General features: G+C 33.3%; 1 protein-coding gene across 2 annotated transcripts in view; it reads left to right on the forward strand.

The window, feature by feature from the left end:
* Positions 1 to 6689, forward strand: part of LOC143049681 (uncharacterized) — a 37570-nt gene extending 30881 nt beyond the window's left edge. For both annotated transcript variants that reach the window (XM_076223338.1, XM_076223337.1), the window contains exons 19-21: positions 589 to 657; positions 3073 to 3220; positions 3880 to 6689. In XM_076223338.1, coding sequence (XP_076079453.1) covers positions 589 to 657; positions 3073 to 3220; positions 3880 to 4023 — 361 coding nt within the window. In that variant the 3' untranslated portion in view covers positions 4024 to 6689. The remainder of the gene's footprint in view (positions 1 to 588; positions 658 to 3072; positions 3221 to 3879) is intronic.
* Positions 6690 to 27394: the final 20705 nt, after the last annotated feature.

The following is a 27394-nucleotide window of genomic DNA, read 5'->3' on the forward strand; positions in this document are numbered from 1 at the left end:
TTACATAAAACTGAATTTTTTCCCCACTTTGGATGCCGTCAAGTGAGGAGACCACAATTTTGACATCTGATTGGACCTATATGTGAAGGAAATCCCCAACCTGTGTATGCAACTACTTACTTGTGTAGTACAGTAGCCTAGAATTTACATTCATTTATTTTTTCAGTCCACATGATGCAATTATATACCTCAATACTTAACTATAACAAAATTTCTGCGTGGAACACATGTTCTGGTACACCAAAACTGGTACCTGCGACCTAAAGCCATGAGTTTGATGTTATTTAGGGGAGATAATTCAATTATGTTGGTTATAAAGGGGAGATAATATATCATTATTGGTTAAAAAGGGGAGTTTATTCAACTCTGTGGTAGTATCACTTTGTTAACAGTCTCAGTATCAATGAAACAAGCTTTTTTTTTCAGTTTGCTAAATATATGGCTTTTGTTGTGAAGTGGATTATGGAGGTGTAAGCTAGAACAATCCAGATGATTTAAAATTTGTTTCATTTGTTGTGCAAAGATGTAATTGATCAATTGGCTGCAGAAACAATAGTAAAATACATTAATAAAATATCTTTATTTCAGACCATGTATAATGGTAATGGATTCACTAGCTGGTCAGTCAAGACAGAGAATTATAAATAGTTTAAAAGAGTAAGTTATTTAATATATCTTTATATATCTATTTGTTACTCATCATTTTCTGATTTGGCCTTTTGTACACATTTAGGACCTTATGATATGCCTGTTAATAAATTGACATTTTCAAACCAATCACTTTTATTATACGACCGCAAAAATTGATAACGCATAAATTGAAAATTTTTTGGTCATATATTGGTATGACGTTGGTGTTGTCGTCGTCCGAAAACATTTGGTTTTTGCACTATAATTTTAGTAAAAGTAAATAGAAATCTATGAAATTTAAACACAAGGTTTATGACCATAAAAGGAAGGGTGGGATTGATTTTGGAAGTTTTGGTTCCAACAGTTTAGGAATTAGGGGCCAAATAGGGCCCAAATAAGTATTTTTCTTGGGTTTCGCACAATAACTTAAGTATAAGTAAACAGAAATCTATGAAATTTAACACAAGGTTTATGACCACAAGAGGAAGGTTGGGATTGATTTTTGGGAGTTTTGATCCCAACAGTTTAGGAATTAGGGGCCAAAAGGGTCCAAAATTAAACTTTGTTTGATTACATCAAAAAAAGAATTATTGGGGTTCTTTGATATGCTGAATTATGTACTTAGATTTTTGGTTATGGGCCCAGGTTTAAAGTCGGTCCAAATCAGGTTCCAAATTAAAATTTGTTTGATTTCAACAAAAATTGAATATACAGGGTTCTCCAATATGCTGAATTTAACCATGTATTTAGATTTTTGTCGAGCCTGCAACTTTTGTTGCAGAAAACTCGACATAGAGATAGTGATCCGGTGGCGGCGGCGTTAGCTAACTTCTTAAAAGCTTTATATTTTAGAAGGTGGAAGACCTGAATGCTTCATACTTTGTACATAGATGCCTCATGTTACGAAGTTTCTGTCAGTCACATGTCCAATTTCCTTGACCTGATTTTCATGGTTCAGTGACCACTTGAAAAATAAAGTTCAAAATTTTTGTAATGTTGAATTCTCTCTTATTATAAGTAATAGGATAACTATATTTGGTATGTGCGTACCTTGCAAGGTCCTCATGCCCTTCAGACAGTTTTCACTTGACCTCGACCTCATTTCATGGATCAGTGAACAAGGTTAAGTTTTGGTGGTCAAGTCCATATCTCAGATACTATAAGTAATAGGGCTAGTGTATTCGGTGTATGGAAGGACTGTAAGGTGTACATGTCCAACTGGCAGGTGTCATCTGACCTTGACCTCATTTTCATGGTTTAGTGGTTATAGTTAAGGTTTTGTGTTTTGGTCTGTTTTTCTCATACTTTATGCCATAAGTCTACCATATTTGTTGTATGGAATGATTGTAAGGTGTACATGCCTAGCGGGCAGATGTCATCTGACCTTGACCTCATTTTCATGGTTCAGTGGTCAAAGTTAGGTTTTTGAGTTTTGTTTTTATCTCATATATTCCAAAGGTCAACTATATTTGGTGTATGGAAATATTTTATGATCTATATGTAAGTCCCACAGGTTTTATTTGACCATGACCTCAATTTCACAGTTCATTGCACAGTGTTAAGTTTTTGTGTTTTGGTCTGTTTTTCTTAAACTATAAGTAATAGGTCAACTATATTTGTTGTATGGAAGCATTGTTAGCGGTACATGTCTGCCTGGCATGGTTCATCTGACCTTGACCTCATTTTCATGGTTCATTGGTCTTTGTTTAGCTATCTTGGTTAATGTTAAGTGTATGTTGCAGTTGTAATTAGGACTATCAACATAATATCAATGATTAGTAAAAAAGGCGAGACATTTCAGTGTGTGCACTCTTATTAATATTTAGGCCCTGTTATCAAATTGGTCCACATTGAGGTCTATAGGGTCTGAAATTGAACATTATTTGATTTCATCAAAAATTGAATTCTTGGGGTTCTCTGATATGCTGAATCTAACCATGTATATAGATTTTGGAAATTGGACCATAAAAGGTAAATGTCCAATTTAAAACTTTTCAGTTTTAAAGTTTAAGTTCTTAGACCACATTCATTCTGTGTTAGAAACCTATGTTGTGTCAACTGTTTATTCACAATCCAAATTCAGAGCTGTATCAAGCTTAAATGTTGTGTCCATTCTTGCCCCAACTGTTCAGGCTTCAACCTCTGCAGTCGTATAAAACTGAGCATCTGGGTTTGTCTTCTGTTCAGAGAAAACTTTGATATATTGTTACTGATTACAAAATTGAAGTCAAGTTTTGATATTGCTGCTTTTCACTGTCGCCATTCAGGAGTAATGGCCCTTGATATGTTGTAAAAATAGGCATGAAAATTAGACCAGTCAGAAAAGCCTGAAAGTACCTTCCAAATACAGAAAAAATTGTATGGCTGTCAATTTGAGATCTCATTTCTTTATAAGTTTTATGTGGAGCTCAATTAATTTTATATTTTATTTTTACATTACAGTTATTTGCAAGTAGAATGGAACTGCAAGAAAAGTCAGACGGGAAGTATCAGGGAAAAATTTAAAGGAGCTTCTCCTAAAGTGCCTCAACAAACAAATTACAGCGACTGTGGAGTGTATGTGTTACAATATGTAGATAGCTTCTTTGAGGTAATTATATAATTTACATTATTTGTACATTATAACAGAAACAAAATATTAAAAAGGAGTATTTCTTGCTTCCGCTGGGATGGTGTGCTTTTGGCTGAGTGCAAACTTCAAAGACACTAACTTTTAAAAAATTCTCAAAAATAAAGAACACATTCAGAAAAGAAAAATATGTTAAAATATATGTTGACATGTGCATGTTTTTGTTATTAAATAATCCATTACATTATCATACATTTAAAAGTATTTAAAAAAAAAAGACCAAGGTACATGATTAAAACAGGAGCTAAAACACTTCCTGTTGTCTTTATCTTCTGATTATAGTAACAAAGTGATGTTTTTTGCAATGTCAGTCATGTAACATCATTTTGCTCCACAATTTGGGGTATGTTTAAAGATAGAAAATGCATTTTATTTTTCATACCTAAAAAATTAGTTATTTTTAGCAGTAGTATAATATACACAAAATAAGGTTAATGTCTAAAAAATAGTTACTCTTTTGTATTTGGCACAAAACAGTTGAAGAGCTTGGTAAACCTTTCCCTCACTAGTTTCTCCGCTTCATATATAAAAAAAGAATGATAATTTCTGACATTGACCTAATATTTTATATTAGTCTAACAGAATCCAGAATAATATGATTGCATCATTTCACTTTTCAGGATCCAATATTTAATTTTTCATTCCCGATGAAAAGCTTAGCAAACTGGTTCACTGAGGAACGAGTGACAAGAAAACGAGAAGATATCAAAGAACTGGTGATGACATTGAAAGAAAGATATGACAATGAAAAACAAAAGTCATGACAAAGGGCAGATAACCCACTGTTATGTGACACTCACCAAAAGCATTGAATTATGTGTTCGCAAGAGTCATGAAATTGAAAGGTGTTGAATTCAGGAATATAGAATAGATGGTGTGAAAGAGGATGAAATATGAAATAGACTATAGAATGTCAAGTTCAGAAATTGAAATACTCTACAGATCATGAGAAAAATAAATTGACTTGTCAAAGAATTTGAAGCAATGTATATTGAATTTTACTTTTTAAACAGAAGATTTGAGTTTGAGAAAAGAAGTTTGAGGTACAATGAATGAATCTAGATATGTGATACATGATCATAGAAATGATTAGGGATTACTGTTCAGTGATAAATGCCATCCACAAACTGCTTAGTGGGACAAATTAAATGTCAAAATGTCGAAAGACGTACTACACATTTGTTTTGGGAAAAAGGGAAGATAACCAATAAACAGTTTGACCTGGGAAATATAAGTAATCATCTTTGATACCCTGTCATCTATTAATTTACAAATACTGATTCTAATTGCCGAATAGATGGGTACAAGGATAAAAAAATTATATCTACATAACATATACCAAGAAATGATAGAAAAAAGAAATAAATTTACATTACATTGGATAATTTAAAAAAACACTTTAATTAGTTTTAAATTCTATTAAATTTTATGTTAAAATAAAGATATACCAGCAGTGCTAATCATTCTAGCAAAATGAGATCAGAAATTTTAATTGACATCAGAATGAATTGTAAATCTCTAAAATATTGAAAAATTTAAGAAGTGGGGATAGGAAATTCAGGTTTAAAGGTAGAACAAGAAAGGTCAAGTTACAAATTATATTGTTCATCTGATGTGTGAATGCTATTCAATGTGTACTTGTTATTACATGTGTAAAAGTAAATCATTTTTTGCCAGTTGAAAATAAGATTCATTGAAGTAATCAAATTTAGAAACTTACATCAAATTGTATAATTCAGAAAATGAATTTTTAGTTTTTAGTTTTTACCTTCTTATCTTGATATGGTAACTGAAGAGTATATGAAAATAAAGTGAGATAACTAGGATAATATATCTATATAAAGTAAAAAAAAAATGAAGGGAAAATGAGAGCAAATGAACACAACAACACAATTGACCATGATAGACATCTACAGGTCACCATATGTCCTTTAAACATAGAAAAGTGCCTCAACCATATGATAATTTCAAAATAGCCAAGTGAGTAGATATTTGTGTAAAATAACACAGATAACAAAGACAAGGGTCTTGACTTCAGACAGCTGCATAAATCACATCAAGGTTAAAAAATCTCAATTCTTATAAACAAATATTATGACAGATTATCAAGCAGACAGACACTGATTTTATTGTTCATTTTCTACTTTTGTTATTCAAAAAACTTATCAATGATATTTGTTCAAGTCGGTTATTTTTATCTATTTTGTAATGTTAACTCAAAGAACCTTTTTGAAAAGTGGTTGTTAAAATGTACAAGTATCTCAATGTTTAAGTCGTTTAAGGAACATTTGATGTTAATGGTAAATCATTTGGTCTCTTGTTGAGAGTTTTCTCATTTGCAATCATACCTAATCTTCTTATTATTAGAACTTATATATGTCTTAGTTATTTGCATTGTTTGGTTGCTGTCGAGTTGACATATATCTACCCTCCCTTTTTAATCAATACTAACATGACTGAAGACCTAGGCATTTTAAAATTAGATACACATTTTTTTTACAGTTTTCTAAGACCATGTTCTGGGTATTATTTTTGGTGGCTTGTACACTTATCTAAAGACTGGTACTTAAATCATTGTTTTTTTTATTTCCAGTTTATGTTATTCCGGATGTTTTGTTATTTATAGACACAGTATAGTGCTATGTATGATATTAAATGTTATTATTAATTTTCCTCCACAACTAGGGATTTTTATACATGTATTGAAATAGGTTCTAAGTGTTTCTTTTACATACAAAAATTGCTCAGGAGTTCCCGATACCTTTATTTGACTTTTGTTACATGATTTAGATTTTGAGTCACTCTTCTCAGCCATTTCAGCATTTATTATTAATTATGATAAAGAATCAACTTATCACTTTAGGAATAGACTGAAAAGTATTGAATGTTTTAAGGTTGTAAGTTTTAGAATCAATCGTTCAATGAGATTTTAACACACACAAAATGTTCTGACAGTCATCTTGAGAATGTTATGCCAGGGTCAGATTGACTAGGGAGTATAGCTGGCATGCACCCATTCATTTAAAAAAAAAATATTCATCTAAAAATTCCCCCCAAAAATTCCCTTGGCTCTGCTTGCCCAAACTTATGGTCATAATCACCAAAATCCAATTCCTGGATCTGCCCCTGTATGATGCTGTCTTCTATTTGTACAAGGCAATCATTGAGTAATGTGTATTTTATTTCATTTCATTCACATTTTGTAAATAAAATTTTACTGAGAGTATGTTTCATTATACCACAAAGACAGGACACGAATATTTATTACATTGGCACTTCATATTTGTTACACAAGGTATTTTGTGGGAGTTTGATTGTATAACATGTTGTTAATATGTAATATAATTGTTATTAAAATATGATAATGTCACAAACAAATACAAATGTATTGTGAATTTGTCAAAATAAATTAAACATGTTTTTTTCAGTTTGATCTGTGTTTGCTATTATACTGTTGGATGTATTATCAGTACTTGGAGTTCTCTTTAGTTGATCAAGGGTTTATTGATTTGAGGTTTTGCAGCACTTTGAGTACTCTGTAGTTTTGTCCACATTTACTTGTATAGATTAATTCAGACTATTACCACTTAAGTAGGGGCTCCAATCATTCATCTATACCAAATGTCTGTTCTTAATCAAATTAGGTCAGGGTGATAGTTTTAGTATGGTTGAAAACAAAAAAAATCAAAGATTTCTGGATGTGCCTATCATCTACATTAGACTCATCAGTGCCACTGGAATCAAAACTCAAATCTTTTGTGAATTTTTTACACAAGCCATGGCTATCAAATATGATTTCAGTTTGTTTTGTTTGAATGTGTTAGACAAACCGGACGTGATCAAACCAAAGACTTAAAAATATGTATTTGCTGCTTCTCTGATAGGCACCCTGCATTAAGAAGTAAGAGCAGAGATTGGTTGACTCAGAGTCAGAATAATGAGTACGAATACTGACATGTCAACATGTAGACTGTTAGTTTGTGAAAAAAAGAAATAAGAAGATGTGGTATGAGTGCAAATGAGACAACTCCCCATGTTAGTTTGTGAAAAGGCCCATTAAAAATCATGCTCAGCTTGTGGGTCTAGCTCATATTATTCTGATTCTCTTGGGAAATCATGCAAGAACTTGATAATTTTAAACCACGAATTCCTTTTCTTATTTTCCGATCTATTTTGAAATATAATAAAGGTTGTAAGTTCCACTGTGTACATATATATACAGTGAACCCTGCCTTAAGAGACCACTTAAGGAAGAGCAAAAAAGTTGTCTCTTAAGACATATTAAATGTACTACAAAGGGATCTAAAATTAACACAGGTTTTTGCTTCATACAGGTGGTCTCTTAAGCAGGCGATCAACGGATGTTGTTAAACCCTGCTGACTGCCATGGCATTTGCCAAATAAACAAATCACCAGATGTAACTAAATGGATCTTAATTATTAATTCAAAACGCAACAGAAAACAATAAACTTGCCGAAAAGATAGTATACCGCAAACATGAGGTGCGAAAATTGATATATATATATATATAATTCAACTGAACATCACCCAACAATGTTAGATCTGTAAAAGCAATCCCCGGGATTTGAACTTGTACTACCTAGATATCGTGACATCAAATCACATACATGTGACAGAGTTGTCAAGCCACAACTGGAGATTTGGAAATTTTCAGCTGGAGTTTGGGCCTCATAACTGGAGATTTTTTATCGACCTTTTTATCGACATACGCAAGATTTTTTTGTGTGTGTTTAAACTGCATATCTTCCTTTTTTGTTAAAACACAACAATGATTCCACACCTTCAAGCACCTACATAGCCATTTTTACTTAGTAAAATCAAGGATTTGTATAGATAGACTCCAACTTTGGTAAAATAGAAGATAAGGGGGGTTCAAATATTTGTTCATCATAATTTTATATCATGTATATAGTTCAAGATAAAGTAATCAGCCATCATACATTGTTGGCAATAAGTAAATATGCTTTGACCACATAGGCAACTTTTGTACCCCTACTGAACATGTTTGTAACAGAAGGTGTTGAATTGATAAAGTTGTGAGATTTCTGTTGGGTAGCTGTCTCCATATTTTTGGTCAAGTAATTAGGGACACCATAGTCAGCTTTGCATGAAGTGTAGTAAGCATGGTCATGACTCTTGGCACTGGACTTTCACATTTTTTTGTTTTGGCTAGATACTGTGTCTTCTTTAATTTGATGCTGGGGTACATGTATTTGGTGATAACATACAGTTTGCATTTTGTGAAATAATAAGACAAACACACTTTTTTAGGTGTTCCATTGGACAAGATAGAAGACATATCATATTTGAGTTGATTTTATTGTCTTTGAGGTTTAATATAAACTAAGTCTGTTCCATGTTTTCAACAGCATCAAAATTTATGAAAGTCGATGTTTATATAACACTGTTCCATTGTCAGAATCACTTTTAATCATCCAGACATGTTTATTTAACTAGCTAGTTGATAACTAGGTAAATGCCAATCATCTTTTATTGTTGTATATACAGTCTAATCCTTAACACCTTCATTGATTACTCCAGGCTATTTTCTTATTTACCTTTTTGACACAAATTCCATTACAGGAAACTTCCGATTTTCTTGGACTTTTCCCATATCAATTTAGAGTTTCTCGGACTTTTTCCCTGTCTGTATCTATTTTGTAAACAGAAATGTCTACTGAAATTTTTTCGCGATTGACATTTTCAAAAAAGCGGAAGATTTCAAATTTTAACGGGAGGGACGGAAGAGGGTCTGAAAAGCGGGAGATTTTAACTCCCGCCGGAAGAATCACATGTATGAAATCACCTTGCACTGTAACCGACACGCTCGGCCACCTAGGCTTCACATGATAAAGCTTTCGGTGGCCGGGTGTTACCTTTCCTCGTCAGTTTTTATCTAGCGTCGTAATACAGTACATGGTTTATAAGGCATGAAGATGGAATTGTTACAGATCAGCTGAATTATCCATTGTAAAATCGACCTTAAAAATTCATGCAAGATACAGTCACAGAAATAACTATTTAAAAGTATGTCTGAACCAGTGACAACTCTACAACAGATTTATCCATCGGATCACCAGCAGTGATGGTTATACAAGGCTGACAATACATTCTGTATATAGAATTCGTCTAAACATCAGTTTTATATATACGTGGAGCAACAATGTACATAATAACAGAAAGAATACAACGAAAGCTATTTTGGAATGCAAACCAAAAACTTGTCAGTGGAAATTTTTCTTTAAAGTAAGATCACGTACTTTAAATATAAAAAAGAAGTTGTGGTATGATAGCCAATGAGACAATTCACCACAAGAGAACAAATGACACAGAAATAAACAATTATAGGTCACCGTACGGCCTTCAACAACGAGCAAAGGCCATACCGCATAGTCAGCTATAAAAGGCCCCGAAATGACAATGTAAAACAATTAAAACAAGAAAACTAACGGCTTATTTATTTACAAAAAATGAACGAAAATTATTTAAACAAATATGTAACACTTAAACAAACGACAACCACTGAATTACAGGCTCCTGACTTTGTGCAAGCATGTACATACAGATTGTGGCGGGGTTAAACATTTTAGCGGGATCACAACCCCTGCTCCCCTAACCTTTGACAGTGGTTTAATAGTACAATAAACGTACAGAAAATCACAGGACATCAAGTCACAAATTTGATAGGACAAAAAGTCACAGGACATAAAGTCATAAGACATAAGGTCACAAATTTGAGGGGACAAAAAGTCACTAAAAATTTGGTGGAATTATTTTCTTTTTATTACATATATTCATTTTCAAGTTTAGGAAGCGCGTAGCTGCCTATACGCTAACACGCAGTTGCGTGCACATCGATTCGGCATGCAAAAAAAAAAGGCAAAATAAAAATTTATAGATTGAATGTTAAAGGAAACACCTATGAGGGGGGATAGGAGGGGTCTTGATCCCGAAATCCCGGACTTAAAAAAATGAAATCCCCGAGGTCCCGAATTTAAATAAAGCAAATCCCGACATCCCGAAATCCGAAAAAAAGGATTCCCGGATCCCGAAAGGATCAATCCCGAAATCCCGAGCTTAAAAACACCCGATCCCGGAGTCCCGATAAAGGTCCTATCCCCCCTCACCTATGTTGTCACTTTTTAATTGATGAAATATCATTAAATAACGGCATTAGGTTTCAAAATAAAAGTTTCATTGGAGATTATGACAAAATCGGACAGTAACTTGTATCTTTTACTAGATTTGAATTTGTAATACTCAGTCTAAGACATGTAGTTTTGGAGCACATATTACAGTGCACGGTTCATCAGTTTGGAATGAGATGTACCAATCGGCATTAGAATTATCAGAACCCCTCGATATCGTTCAGTGAAAATATGCCGAGGCGATGTGGTCGACAGACTACCAGAGCCAATCACCCTGCAAACACGCCAAAACAGTATTGGAAAGTCTCATTATTTTTTGCGTTCATAGACAATCTGATATGATAAGGGAACTGGAGAGTGGAGTCGCGTCTAGTATTATCAGAAAATCGCACTTTTTGCGCTGTATCTGCTCCATCGTGTTGTAAGAAATAGAACAAACGAAAAAATCTCAACATTATCTGAGACATACGAAACTGACCTGGCATGTGATTTTGACGAATTCAATTGGGAGGTCGCTCGATGCTGAACACGTACGCTGGTTCATAACATCTCGCGAGTGCTACCATGGAGATCTATCAGTGTACTAAGTATGTTGAAAACAAATGTACGATCATCAATGAACGACAGTTACTAGCATTACTGCATATTCATCGGGATTTCAGTGTAAATATTGACAATTAAAGTAATACAGAAGTTAGTTTCTGCCTAGACCCGAAGAGCAGATTTTGGACAATTTTGAGAAATTCTGTATCACAAATATGTGTTGTTTATGTATTACTCTATTCAGAAGATTTATTAATAGTTTTACATTCATAATTTTTTTATAAGTCCTATCTACATATAGCTCCTCTTTTAACAGTCCTATGACCGAAAACCGAAAAAAAACATTTTTCTGCATAAAAGGGTCCCAAAATTTTTTCGCCTCGCTCCGCTCGGCGGTGGTTGCTTGCACATCGTTTCTTTCTAGCTACGCCCCTGTGACTAATCACAGATTACAAAATAAAAACTATCCTTACGTAATTAATTGCCTTATACATAATAAATTTGGAAACATTTCTTCAGCTTATGGTATTTATTTGATAAAAGTCGATCGATACGTATTATCTATTTTAATGCTTATATTCTGCCATTATTTGATTATTGTTGCAATATATGGGGAAGCTGTTGTGAAAGTGGAATAGATAAACTTAATAAGTTATTAAAGAAATCTGCTAGGGTTATAGTAGAAGCTGACATAATGACATCATCCAGTTTATTGTTTAATAGTTTACGCTGGTTAAATGTGGAAAAACGCATTCAATACCAAAAGGCAATACTTGTATTTAAATCATTAAATGGTATGGTTCCTAACTATTTACAAGAAAATTTTCATTTTACTGATAATCAAAATTATAACTTACGTTCAGCTGATGAAAAAGTATTAAATCTTCCAAAACCAAAAACTAATTTTTTAAAGAAAACATTTACATATTCAGGTTCTCAAATATGGAACAGTTTACCAAATGAAATAAAAATGAGTAATACACTTGTATCTTTTAAAACAAAATGTTACAAATTTTTCATCAATTGTGCAAATTAATATGCTTTTTCATTATTATTTAAATACAATTGTATATTGTGTATAATATAACTTTATAATACTCTATGTACTTATAAATATGTTATTATTATTTTGAGGACTCTCAGGAAGATTAGTTTTAACTAATGGGATCATCCTCTTGAAATAAAGATTATTTATTTATTTATTTATTTTATTTTACTCCGCTCTTGATAATAAAATGTCAAAGTTAGTATATGGCGTTAAATTTGTCAATTATACATGTTACGTCTTGCGACGCAATACCGTGCGTAACGTCATAAGACTCATCAGTGACGATCAGATCAAGAAAACATCCCTCATCTCTTAAAATTGGACATCCTCTCTGCAGTCTTTAAAAAAAGGCATGAAACATGAGACAAAGAACTATCGAGGTATCATCGTCTTATCTATAAAAAAAATGCTTGAAATGTCTACTGCGTAAGCGGAGCAGATCACTCTTGTATGCCGAAGCCGCCATTGATGTAGTGGAACACTCAAGCTTAAATAGCGAACTCTTTCAGGGAGGTATCACTAGAAAGCTATGGATACTGACATACCTACTAAAAAGTAAAATCACAAAAATACTGAACGTAGAGGAAAATCAATTCGGAAAGTCCATAATCCAGTCAAATATGATAAAGAATTTACAGACCCTTTTTCTCTCCTAGTTTTCAGCACAGACCTCTGCAAGGTGTATGTCAATTCTTTGTTGAATCAGAAAGAAATCAGAATGTGTACATTTGGGCATAACCCATAGTCAGAACAGAAATAAAACATTATCCACTTACATACATTCGAGCATCGATCAGGCTAGACGCACACCCTATTGTCTGATGTGAACAGGGTTTCATGGCAAACTTGGCTTAAAACCGATTGTCTTCACCTACTACAAGTACATGTATATGAATTTACAATTCTGTTAAATTTTTTGGTTTAGAAATCCTTCTTCGAAACAGGAACGGGCTGAATGCAATAGAAACATTCTATAAAAACATTCTATAGAAACATTCCATATAGAAACATTCTATAAAGAAACATTATATAAAGAAACATTCTATAGAAAGAACTTGAACAAGTACTATCAATATCAAGATCATCGCTCGATCAAGCAAAATACATCTTAGCCAGAACAAGTCCTATAGAAAGCAACATTCACAAGAAAGCCTTGGGGATGTATGCTACTACATGCAGATCAAATAATTCAATAGAAAGTATAGAGGCAATTATACACCAAAGGTATTAACGAAAGCAGCTGGTTTAATAAAAAAAAAATGCAACTACTGGCAATGGTCTATGGATTACCATCTGACACTGGTATATTTGACAATCCACCTGAAAAAAAATGCATGGAAAAAATCCTGTGTAAGGCCAAAGACACTTACTGGCAACGGCTATATAACAGACCTTGCAACTCTGTATTATAATAAGATATATTGTAATGGCATCAAGCATTAACTAAGTAACCACATCAACTAGAGATGTTGCCAGACTATCAGTATGACTGGAACCTACTAACTACATAGTACGAGCGCAGTCTTAAACCTGAATCAAGTAGACCCAACATGCCAGCTCTGTTATGAAGACACAGAAACACTCGAACACTATTTCGTACGTTGTAATACTTTCAAATTGTCGCCTATACGAATGTCATTCTTGCTTGAATACCAAAATCGTCTAACAATTCTGTGTGTGCTTAATGTCCCACTATATGTACAATACAACAGTAGATACACTATTTTTATTGAACCTGAGTGACGTTGTTTGTGGTCGTGGTTGTTACTGTAACTATACTCAGAAGATAAACCTGCTAGAACACCCTAGTCGTAGATTGTGTTTTTCATTGCACGGGAACAATAATACTATTCTTAATGCTCTGCCGAGTAGCAAGAGAAAGGGATTAAAGGCTGTCATCCCTTTGTAAAATATTGTTCATAAACAAAAACATTAATATTGAATAGAACAATTGTAACTTATATCTTACTCCGTTTATTGGAGGTGGTCCTATATAGGACGGATCTACTAAACGACAAGAGAAGAAGTGAGCAAAGTAATCACAAAATTTCACAATTTATCAAAACAAAGTCGTAAGAATTATTGGATATCAAAACCCAAAATTCATTTCAAAGTAAACCTAGAAAAAAGTAAAATCACAAAAATAACATAATCAAGTAGCAAAATTAAAAAAAAATAAAAAGCTCAAACACATCAAACGAAAAGATAACAACTGTCAAATTCCTGACTTGTTACATAAAAATATTTTACTTTGTTAAGGAGGCTCGAGGGTATAAAAATTTCAGAAAAAAATAAACATTTGTTTTTCATTACAAATTTTATTTATTACCTTTTGTAGTTGTTACTTTATCATATGGTACAAAAAACATTCAAAACAATTAATTTGTGTTGCCCCCACATGACTTTTAAAATGTAAACATCATTGAAAAAGTTCCAAATTATCTCCCTTTGGTGGAAAAATGCCATTTTTTGGCTTAAAAACTGAAATATCTCTTTTAACTTATCGGTGACCTATATTTTTTAATATAATTTCGATATATGCTGTACTTAAACTAAATTATTGTAAAATTTGAGCGATTTCTGTAATAAAGGAGTAGGAGCTTTAATGGCCTAAAATGGCCCCAGATTTACAAGATAATAAAAGTTCTAACAGAGCAGATTTTTCTCCATAAATTATTAGAATATGAGTAAATGATTTAAAAAAAATGTTTTTATTTACCTAAAAAAGGTTCAATGACGTCACAATGGAAGGTGCAAATGACGTCATTATTGGGAAAATAAGCAAAAATACCGAAAATTTGATGGTTTTTCTTAATTTTGACCACCGCACCATGCTTGCACCAATTAGAAATTTTAACATTTTGACAAGTTCATACATATCAAACTTCGGATAAAAAATCTTTTTGGTGCAAGGTTGGTGCGATAGTTTATTTTATATTTTTCATAGCCAAGCGGAGCAATAAAAAGCTGAAATTTGCCATCCAAATTGGACCTTTTCATCTGACAAAGTTTAGTTTATACCTTCTTATGCCTATAGAAACTTATTTTTTTTTGTTTATGAATGTAAAGTGTATTCCTAATTATATTTCCGTAAGTTTATCTAGTTAAACTTCTTTAAAAAATCCGACAGCAATGAACTTCATTGGTAAGGCAGTCAATAACAACTTTGAGGACATTTTTTTTAATTATGAAATTTTAGATAGACCTTCAATATAACAAGATCTGTACATTTCTGATGTTTTTGCTAATTATAAATTCGAAATTTGTTCTTTGAATGGGGCAATCTTCTCTCTCTGGTATTAGGTTCAGATCCATGATTTATGTAACGAAAAGGGGGGGGGGGTATTTTACTTAAATTTCCATAATTGGCGAGAAACACGAGATTTATTTCGATAATGAAACTACCTATATTCCAATTGGATGTGTCTTTGTGGGAAATGTGCATAGAGAACAAGTTCTATAAAATTTGATGGTAAAAAACGGAAATGGCATCAGGTAGACTATCCATATATCCGTATAAACATGTATATATAATTATATAAGTACGCCTGAGCCGGTGACAACTCTACAACAGATTTATCCATTATATCACCAGCAGTGATGGTAATACATGGCTGTGTACATTATGTATATACAACTCGCCTAAACATCAACCCAACAATGTAAGATCTGTAAATTTGCAAATGTATATATATATATATGGATAATTGACCTTTCCATGCATAGAAACAAGAGCCTGAAGTCCGTAAGCATACTACATGTCTGTTACCTTTTTAAAGGTTATGTTTTGAATAGTTTCATAATCATGCGTAAAAATGAAGTGTAAATTTCAAAATGTGACCCGGCTTTGTTGTTAAGCCCCATTTGTGGGCATTATGTTTTCTGGTCTATGCGTCTGTTCGTCCGTGCGTATGTCAGTCTGTTCGTCCGATTGTCCTTGTGTCTTGCTTCAGGTTTAAGTGTTTGGTCAAGGTAGTTGAATCTGACATCAGACTCAGACTTTTTTTGAAGTAAATTTTACTGTGTGTATTGTGTGGTTGATTTTTCTACTTTGCCTAGAGGTAAAGGGAGAGGGGGTTTGAGATCGGAAAAATAACATGTTTAAATCTGCCGATTTTTTGGGCCTGTCCTAATCTAGGATTTCCTGGCCATTGTTAGTCTTGCGATTTGGGCATCCATGTACTAAAGACACATTCTTGTTTTCAATAATTTTGACGAATATATAATGAATATTGTCATGATGATCAAAGACCAAGTCATACGACACTAAGATTAGTGAAGGCGAAAAGTAAACTAGTCACATGGCAAAAACTACAATAAAACAAATAATATATATATTTATATGTATAATGAATATAGAAAAAATCTAAGAATACAGATTTATTTGATATAGTAGCATGTTCCATTTTTGTAATTCTATAGAATGATACGGTTATAAGTCTGGACGACTGAAATAAATAATAAAAATAAGATGAATTTCAAAAAGTCAACCGTTAGATCCTTTACATAAGTCTAGAGGGGGGGGGGTTACTTCAATACTTAATTGATAGGGGGTGCCGCTGTTTTGTCACCTTACCCAGTTTTACATTTTAAAAATATATACCTTTTCATAAATTTCGTAGGAAAAAAAGTTATATCATATATATCTGATAGTTTTCTTAACTTTTCACTTATTCAAGCTTAAAAAGGTGTAAATAGAAGTGCCCCCCTTCAACCCCAATCCCTTCCGGAAACATAACTACTGTCATGGAAATACACTGACTTTTGAAAACACCCTTTCATGCATGTGTCTGTATCTATTTATTTAAGATAATCAATATTAAGATTTCTTAGCGCTAAATGTGTCTTAACTGTTAATATATTATTCTTCTAGTCGCTGATAAGTGAGACCCAACCCAGCATCAGATGCACATTCTGTATATATCGGCAATACCCGGTGTTTTGTTTTGTTTGTTGGTGTTTCAATATTGCTTTCCCCCTTAATATTTACCTTGGAGTTCGTTTCTTTTTACAATTTACATCTTAAATTGCCTTTCTGTTTCAATATATTTGAAATTAAATCTTGTAAATAAAAAACAAATCGCGGTTGCCATGGGAACAGATATGTTGCTAGGGAGAAACAACAGTGAATTAGGCAAAAATGTGCAATTAATTATGTAATATTTAAATAGTGTACAAGTGTACAGTTCACTACATGCTAAACAGGTTTAATTTCAAATATAGATATATTAAAGCTGTATAATAATCATATTTGATGAGTTTAACTCCGCCATTTTAGTGGTTGCTAGGCAACAGAACAAACGAGCTAGACCCAAAATTCGATTATTTTCAGATGGTCTATGGTATAGACCCACAACATGACAAATTAAATGAAATTTGGGGGTGGGGCCAAAAATGGCCCTTATAGCCCCTAGTCCTTTCTTTTTTTATTTCGATATTACCTTTATTTCTCCTATTAGTTCAACAGAAAAAAAAACACTTATACAAAGATGTATGCTTCTTTCGAAGGCAAATTGTGAGCGCAAATGAACGGTGACCCCATTTTTAGCTCACCTGGCCCGAAGGGCCAAGTGAGCTTTTCCCATCACTTTGCGTCCGGCGTCCGTCGTCGTCGTCGTCCGTCGTCCGTCGTCGTCCGTCGTCGTTAACTTTTACAAAAATCTTCTCCTCTGAAACTACTGGGCCAAATTAAACCAAACTTGGCTACAATCATCATTGGGGTATCTAGTTTAAAAAATGTGTGGCGTGACCCCGCCAACCAACCAAGATGGCCGCCATGGCTAAAAATATAACATAGGGGTAAAATGCAGTTTTTGGCTGATAACTCAAAAACCAAAGCATTTAGAGCAAATCTGACATGATGTAATATTGTTCATCAGGTCAAGATCTATCTGCCCTGAAATTTTCAGATGAATCGGACATTTCGTTGTTGGGTTGCTGCCCCTGAAATGGTAATTTTAAGGAAATTTTGCTGTTTTTGGTTATTATCTTGAATATTATTATAGATAGAGATAAACTGTAAACAGCAATAATGTTCAGCAAAGTAAGATTTACAAATAAGTCAACATGATCGAAATGGTCAGTTGACCCCTTTAGGAGTTATTGCCCTTTATAGTCAATTTTTAACCATTTTTCGTAAATCTTAGTAATCTTTTAGAAAAATCTTCTCCTCTGGAACTACTGGGCCAAATTTAACCAAACTTAGCAATAATCATCATTGGGGTATCTAGTTTAAAAACTGTGTCCAGTGACCCGGCCAACCAACCAAGATGGCCGCCATGGCTAAAAATAGAACATAGGGGTAAAATGCAGTTTTTGGCTGATAACTCAAAAACCAAAGCATTTAGAGCAAATCTGACATGATATAATATTGTTCATCAGGTCAAGATCTATCTGCCCTGAAATTTTCAGATGAATCGGACATTTCGTTGTTGGGTTGCTGCCCCTGAAATGGTAATTTTAAGGAAATTTTGCTGTTTTTGGTTATTATCTTGAATATTATTATAGATAGAGATAAACTGTAAACAGCAATAATGTTCAGCAAAGTAAGATTTACAAATAAGTCAACATGATCGAAATGGTCAGTTGACCCCTTTAGGAGTTATTGCCCTTTATAGTCAATTTTTAACCATTTTTCGTAAATCTTAGTAATCTTTTAGAAAAATCTTCTCCTCTGGAACTACTGGGCCAAATTTAACCAAACTTAGCAATAATCATCATTGGGGTATCTAGTTTAAAAAATGTGTCCAGTGACCCGGCCAACCAACCAAGATGGCCGCCATGGCTAAAAATAGAACATAGGGGTAAAATGCAGTTTTTGGCTCATAACTCAAAAATCAAAGCATTTAGAGGAAATCTGACATGGGGTAATTTGTTCATCAGGTCAACATTATCTGCCCTGAAATTTTCAGATGAATTGGACATTCCGTTGTTGGGTTGCTGCGCCTGAAATGGTAATTTAAGGAAATTTTGCTGTTTTTGGTTATTATCTTGAATATTATTATAGTTAGAGATAAACTGTAAATGGCAATAATGTTCAGCAAAGTAAGATCTACAAATAAGTCAACATGACCAAAATGGTCAGTTGACCACTTTAGGAGTTATTGCTCTTTATAGTCAATTTTTAATCATTTTTCGTAAATCTTAGTAATCTTTTAGAAAAATCTTCTCCTCTGAAACTACTGGGCCAAATTTAACCAAAAATAGCCATAATCATCATTGGGGTATCTAGTTAAAAAAATGTGTCCGGTAACTTGGCCAACAAACCAAGATGGCCGCCATTGCTAAAAATAGAACATGGGGGTAAAATGCAGATTTTGGCTTATTACTCAAAAACCAAAGCATTAAGAGCAAATCTGACAGGAAGTAAAATTGTTGATCAGGTCACGATCTATCTGCCCTGGTATTTTCAGATGAATCGGATAATCAGTTGTTAGGTTGCTGCCCCTGAATTGGTAATTTTGAGGAAATTTGCTGTTTTTATGCCCCACCTACGATAGTAGAGGGGCATTATGTTTTCTGGTCTGTGCGTCCGTTCGTCCGTTCGTTCGTCCGTCCGTCTGTTCGTTCGTCCGTCCGTCCGTCTGTCTGTCCCGCTCCAGGTTAAAGTTTTTGGTCAAGGTAGTTTTTGATGAAGTTGAAGTCCAATCGACTTCAAACTTATACACATGTTCCCTATGATATGATCTTTCTAATTTTAATGCCAAATTAGAGTTTTTACCCCAATTTCACGGTCCACTGAACATGGAAAATGATAGTGCGAGTGGGGCATTCGTGTACTGAGGACACATTCTTGTTTTGTTATTATCTTGAATATTATTATAGATAGAGATAAACTGTAAACAGCAATAATGTACTGCAAAGTAAGAACTAAAAATAAGTCAGTATGACCAAAATATGCAATTGACCCCCTAAGGAGTTATTGCCCTTCATAGATAATTTTTAACAATGTTCTTAAAATTTGAAGATTTTCAATAAGATTTTCCACAGAAAGTACTGTTATAGATAGAGATAATTGTAAGCAGCAAGAATGTTTAGTAAAGTAAGATCTACAAACACATCACCATCACCAAAACACAATTTTGTCATGAATCCATCTGTGTCCATTGTTTAATATTCACATAGACCAAGGTGAGCGACACAGGCTCTTTAGAGCCTCTAGTTTTATATTATTTTTCTATTAACTATAAGATAAAGTTCATTTATAGAAAAATATAGAGAAATCCTATATAAATGATTTAGACCCGCGAACCCCCTTAAGTTGTATACATTCAATGACTCATACCCTTATACTAGTATTATGAAGTAAAAAGATAACAAACCTACATAATTATCCATCCAATTTACGATAACTAAATCGACTAAATCAGTCAGTATTGGAAAGGTACAAGTACCAATGTCATGTCGATCACTTTTGCGGCGGACTAGGGGCAAAATGAAGATGTGCAGAGTGTGATGTTATTATAAGTAGTCCATGCAAAGAGAAAATTCACGAAACACTCGAATTAGTTTCAATTGTAATGATTATTCAAGGGATACGCCTGCTTCCAACAAGGTTGAATCCGAGGTAGTAACAGCTATATTGAAATCGTACACTACTTCCGTGCCAAAAAATTCTGTTTTGTTATACTCAAATGATGATGTTGTATACATTCTCTACCAAACCCGACCGGAAACCAATCTTATTCAGGGAAAATTACTGAACGCATCAATTAGGATACTGGAAACCCATACTCTTCCAATGTTTGAATTTACATTTAACCGAAACGACGATGTTCTTTTTACTAATTTATCGCATGAAGAAGAAAGTCCCGTTCGTTTGATTTCTTCATGCGAAATCAAAACAGTTTTGGACCCCAAACCGATGCGATTTCTTGCCTTACATGTAAACGGAGATAATGAATTAATATGTGGTTTACGAGAACAAGGTCCACCTTTTCCAGTACACGAGTTTTCTGTGCGTCAAATTGTGAAATTTGGTAGTGACTATCGACGAAAAGTTACTGTTGAACATGAGACTAAGTGGAGAGAGTTGTTTTTCTACCCTGCACGTATCCGTACGGATTCGAAAAACGTTATATATGTAGTTGATTCGGAGAATGTAACCATGGATGGAAAGCTACTAGAGTTAGAAAGCGGACCGTCTAGTTTCGAACATTTCCGACCGACTGCGGTGGCTGTTACATCAAAGATACCATTGTACTGTTGGATTATCTAAACAATGTTTTAATTGTTTTAAATCAAAAGGGAATTCTTCTTGCGTTTCAGTTTCTTAGCGATTTCAGTATGGAAACATCCGATGCAGTGTGCATTGACAATGAGGGATTTTTGCTAATCGGATGTAGAGGAAAGGATGATGAAAATGGAAAAATGCATGTCATGAAGATAGCAGACGGGTTCATTTAAAAATTAGGTTACTCGTCTGTTATTATAAGTAACTTATTCTCTTTTTATTCACCAATCATACATGGTATAGATTCTAGATACTGACGTTGTTTAACATCTTAATCTCGTTTTATAGTGTTTTTTTTTAATTTGTCTTTGGTTATTTTTAACGTTTAGTGTTGAGTCCATGTTTGGTTACTAGTATATTATTTGGCGTGAATCGATATTTATACATCCTGCAATGTTGTTTTTGTGCTACTGCCATATTTTGCATTCTGCTTATGTGCTTTCTCTAATAGAGTATCTATACGCTATTTTGTTTTTCTTCATTGACAAAATTGTTTGTGATATGGGCTTCGATCCAGTTCCCCCCTCTCCAGAGGATCGTCACCTTTGTATCAAGGGTAGCTAAAATGTGTTTATAGTGATAAAGATTATACATCAATAGAAAAAATAAGGAGATGTTGTAGGATTGCCAGTAAGACAATTGCTTACTGGCAATTGCTGAAGGACGCCTCCAGATGCGGGAGTTTCTCGCTGCATTGAATAACTATTGGTGACCTTCTGCTGTTGTCTGTTCTATGGTCGGGTTGTTGTCTCTTTGGCACATTCCCCAGTTCCATTCTTAATTTTATTAACTATCCACCAAATCTCAAATGAAAGCAATTATAGTAAACCGTACGGCCTTCAACAGTGATAAAAAACCATACTGTAAAGTCGGCTTTAAAAGGCTCAGTCATGCAACATATGAAACAATTCAAATAAGAAAACGAACGGCATTATTTAAAACATTTTTTTTAACGAAAAACAGATATGACAGATATGAACCAGCGACAACTACTGAACTTCAGGCTTCTGACTTTGGACATGCGCATAAAGAATATGGCGGGGTTAAACATGTTTGTTGGCGCTCAACCCTCCCCTAACCTAATACATTGGTGTAACAGTACATCATGAGAATCAGTCAAAGAAGGGCTCAACTCATCAGATGGATGATGTTTATTGCTGTTTCCCCATTTTTGACATCTTTACCTATTTTAGTCTTTTGTTTTGGTCACACATTATTGTCATAAAATGGAATTCTATGTGACTGCCATACAAGTGAAAGGTTAAGCTAGCTAAAAATCCACCATTTTATACATAAGGAAATGTCTGTACCAAGTCTGGAATATGCTATACTAGTAGTTGTTTTCTGTTCGTTTGGTGTATTTGAAATTTTGGTTTATTCATTTGAGTCATTCGAATGACTTTCCGTTTAGAATTTTCCTCGGAGTTCGTATTTCGTTGTTATTTTACCATTTGTTAAATGATCTTAGTGGTGTTTTTTTTTGCTGTGCATGATAATCTAGCAACAGTTATAATTAGTTACATACACAAAATAAGCAAAAAACAAGAAACATTATACAATATAATTTCATTTGATATATATTGTAAAAGATTCAAGTGTGGAAACAGATCAGTGTTGATAGTTTGTTTCAAATTGGATGTTTGACAGTGTTTATGACAAAAAAGTTCTTTGGTTTTTTTTTTTCTTTATGGTTCTAGGCAAAGTGACAGTTAACCTGTATCAAACACTGATGCGGGGCGCAGCTTTATACGACCGCCGCAGAGGTAGAAACCTGAACAAATGGGGTAAGTTTGGACAGTACTTTCAAGCTTGATACAGTTCTAAATAAACTCATATCATAGATACCAGGATTAAAATTTTATATTTACGCCACTCGCGCGTTTCGTCTACCAGACTCATCAGTGACGCTGAAATAAAAAATGTTGAAAAGGCCAAATGAAGTATGAAGTTGAAGAGCATTAAGGACCAAAATTTCCTAAAAGTTTTGCCAAGTACAGGTTCATTCAACCTATGCCAACATTTTAAAATTTAGGTATAAAATTATGTGAAAAAATGTTGGCATAGGTTGAATAATTTGTTACAGATTAAGTGTTATAAAAAAACATAAATTAATTAGGGGCTAATCAATCTACAACAAGTTTAAAGCTAGCGTTAAAGTATACTCAATTATACAATTTCTTTTACAAGTACTAGTGAAAATGAAAATGTAGGTAATTGTGTGTGTCGAGGATCTCTATTTCATAAAGGAATTAGTTTGAAATTGATTTAATGAAATAATAGGGGAAAAAAGGTGTTTTGTGAATTTTTATTTAAGGAACAATCATCTAGTCATGATAAATATCTATCAGTGTCATTCTCATGAATAATATAAAAATATATGATAAAAATATTAAATCTTATATAAAATAGATTCCATCCAATACAATGACATACGACACAATTGAAAGTCGTGCATTTCTTAAGGATGTTCGCTGCTTAGTTTCAAAATAAATAACTTTTCATAAAACTAGTATGTATTGATAGGGAATAAATTAAGGAATCAAAATAGCAAAAAAAATATAAGGGTACATGCGCTTGTTTTCAAGATATTAGCCATTGGAATTTTAGCGGGAAAATGTTCTCTCTTGATTTTTCATAGCTTTATCATTGACCAGTTCAAGTGCTCAAATACTATTAAAAAATAAATAAAATTTTATAAGACTTTCACAAATGACTTATTATTATACATGTAAAAGATTTATAAAAAGAAAAATGGGGGTCCATGGGGAATTTTTTTTAAGGCATTAAAATGGATAAAACCAGAGGATTCCGAAAATCTGACAAAAAATACAAATCATGACAAGCAGACATCCTTAAATACTGACTCATGTAAAATATCTATTTTTAGAATGTTCACTATGAATTCCAACACATACAGATAATAAGACAAAAAGTCACACTTTAAGATACGATGGTGCATCTGCACAATCAACTGTGTTGAGTTCAATATCGTAGCAGCTACGTAGCGGCTACGTAGCTGCTATCAATATCTATATAGCAGCTATTCTATAGCTACATGTTCAATAGTCAAAATCTACGTAGCACTACGTACGTAGCAGCTACGATCTTGAACAAGGCCCTGGTGTCAAGTGGTTATCCTTGAGTGTCTGGGGCCAGTTCACAAAACTATCTCAGGAGTCAATATAATGAATAAAAACAAACATTGAGAACTTGATTTTTTAAAAACTAAAATCATATGCAACCGGATGTTTTATTAGTAAATAAATGGTGCACTGTCCCACTGGAAAGTTACTACCTAAAAATGAACCAAAAAATCTTATTTTTTTTATATTAATTTAAAATTTTATATTGCAAAATTAATTTGATTTATAAAAAAAACTTCTGTTGTATGTAAATTTGTATATTGTGTTGCTTGTTGAAGTATGTTTCATATTAAATACAACAAAATAATGAACAAAAATTAAAAATTTGCACAAATGAAATAGCTTTTTGTCTCTTTTTTCTAAAGTATTGTTATATTTAAGTGTGTAACTTTTAAAAATTTAGTCCAATTTTAAATTAATTTAATATTAATTTCAACTCAATTCTGCAAGTACTTTATTTTTGTTTATGAATTTTTAAAGAGTAATATTTAATGCTTAAATATACTGACTGTATTTGACCTTTTATTAATTAATAATTGTTATAACAACGCCTATTTTATTTTGTTTGCAGGCATAGGTTGAATATATTTTTTTTATCAAATGTTGGCATAGGTTGAAGACACCGTACAGCTAAGGTAATCTCTTCCTGCGGTAGAAAAGTCTTAATATTTCAAAAATTCAAAGTTTTGTTAACAGCTAATTTATAAAAATGAACATATCAATGATAACTCAAGTCAACACAGAAGTGCTGACTACTGGACTGGTGATACCCTCGGGGAAATAAATGAATTAGGATTGTAATTAAATATTTGACACATAATAGGCTTCCTACACAGAATGAATGTTGTCTAAAATCTGAACTTTGAAATTGGGCATTTACCTATCTAAAAAATCTAAATACATGATAAGATTCATCATACAAAGAACCCCAATAATTAATAATTTGATGAAATCAATCAAGGTTAGTTGTGGACCCTGTAAACCTCTATGTGGACCTTTAATATAACAGGGAACAAAATCCTAAATTTAAATACATGATAAGATTCAGCATACAAAGAACCCCAAGAATTAATAATTTGATGAAATCAATCAAGGTTAGTTGTGGACCCTGTGAACCTCTATGTGGACCTTTTATATAACAGGGCCCAAAATCCAAAATCTAAATACATGGTTAGATTCAGCATATCAAAGAACCCCTTCAAATACGTTTTTGTCTCGCCTTGACAGAGTCAAAAAGCAAGACATAGGTACATGTATGCTGTTTCCGGCGTTGGCGGCGGCGACGGCGTCAATAATGTATTAGTTTGTGATTAGGTATAGTTTATGGTGAACCACAAGTGGTAGGTCACTCATATTTGGTATGCAGTTGCATAAGTATTGGCACATCTCATTTCCATGGAGATTATTTGGCCCTGCTCCCTCAGTCATGGTCTATTGACTTAGAAACTGTTGATTATTCTATATGTATTAGTTTGTGATTAGGTCAGTTTATGGGGAACCACAAGTGGTAGGTCAATGATATTTGGTATGCAGTTGTATAAGCATTGGCATATCTCATTTCCATGGAGATGATTTGGCTCCGCCCCCTTAGTCATGGTCTATTGACTTTGATATTTTTCTTAGTTATCATGTATTAGTATGTGATTAGGTCATTTCAAGGGGAACCATTAGTGGTAGGCCAATGTTGATTGGAGATTGTTTAGCCATGTAACTTAGTCATGTTTCATTGACTTGGAGAATATTTGCATAACTTGTGTAAGATGTTAAAGTATTGCTATTTTGATTTCAACATTTGCAATATGAAAATTACAAAAAGGCGAGACATATCTCTGTGATAACAGTTTATGTTTAGGAATAGGACAGTTGTTTTCCATTCGTTTGATGTGTTTGAGCTTTTGGATTCGCCATTTGATAATTATCTTCCATTTTTGAATTTTCCTTTGATATTGTTATTTTTGTTATTCTCTTTTATATAATTGTGACGTAGAAACTGAATATTGATCCACACAGTCTTGGTACTTTTCGATGAACTTTTTGAAGAAAAAAACACGAGACGTTCTTTGACAAAGCCCTTGCTCATAAATTTTGCGTTCAGACACCGATGACGTTTTACAAAGTCTGAGTAGCAGCTGCAAGTTCTTCAATGTTGTATGAGAAATGTAAACCTCATACGCGGGCGAAGTTGATATATTGCTGCTTAGGTGAGTAAAATTTTAAATTTAAATATTTACCTGGTCTCGTTTGTCATAGCTTCTGATACTGAGATGACTGATGTTGTCAAATTGAAGGTTAATATAATGTATAGAAAATCGGGCAGAAGAAATTGTAATTTGTTTGATTTCTAGTTCAGAAAGAAATGATAATGGATTCAATCAGGAAATTTTGGGATTGTTAATGAATAAAACATAATCAATACTAGAAGATGCCCGCGAAATCACAATTGGGGAAGTGTTAACACACAGAGTTTTTAAATTTCGCGGGCAGTACGTCGTCTAAGCATGAGCGAAATCGTATAAGATGAGGATCGATATCGGTCTCCGAATTTGATATTTTCTCAAAAATTGGCGTTTTCAAAGGAAAAAAAAGGGTTTGTTTCAAAGACATATTTATGGAAGTAAAAACACTACATTTTATGCGTCATATCACAAATATGTCCAATTTTGTATGGTTTCAGAGGAGTTGAAGCGTAATGAAAGTGGTCTCTTCCTTTAGTAGTATAGATAGATACCTGTATGTGAAATAAAATGATCTCGCTTCTTTGAGCATCTTGTTTTGTATAAAAGAGGGACGAAAGATACCAAAGGGACAGTCAAACTCATAAATCTAAAACAAACTGACAACGCCATGGCTAAAATTAAAAAAGACAAACAGAAAAAACAATAGTACACACGACACAACATAGAAAACTAAAGAATAAACAACACGAACCCCACCAAAAACTAGGGGTGATCTCAGGTGCTCCGGAAGGGTAAGCAGATCCTGCTCCACATGTGGCACCC

This window comes from Mytilus galloprovincialis, chromosome 10 (genome assembly GCF_965363235.1).
Source record: "Mytilus galloprovincialis chromosome 10, xbMytGall1.hap1.1, whole genome shotgun sequence".
Classification (NCBI taxonomy): Eukaryota; Metazoa; Mollusca; class Bivalvia; order Mytilida; family Mytilidae; genus Mytilus; species Mytilus galloprovincialis.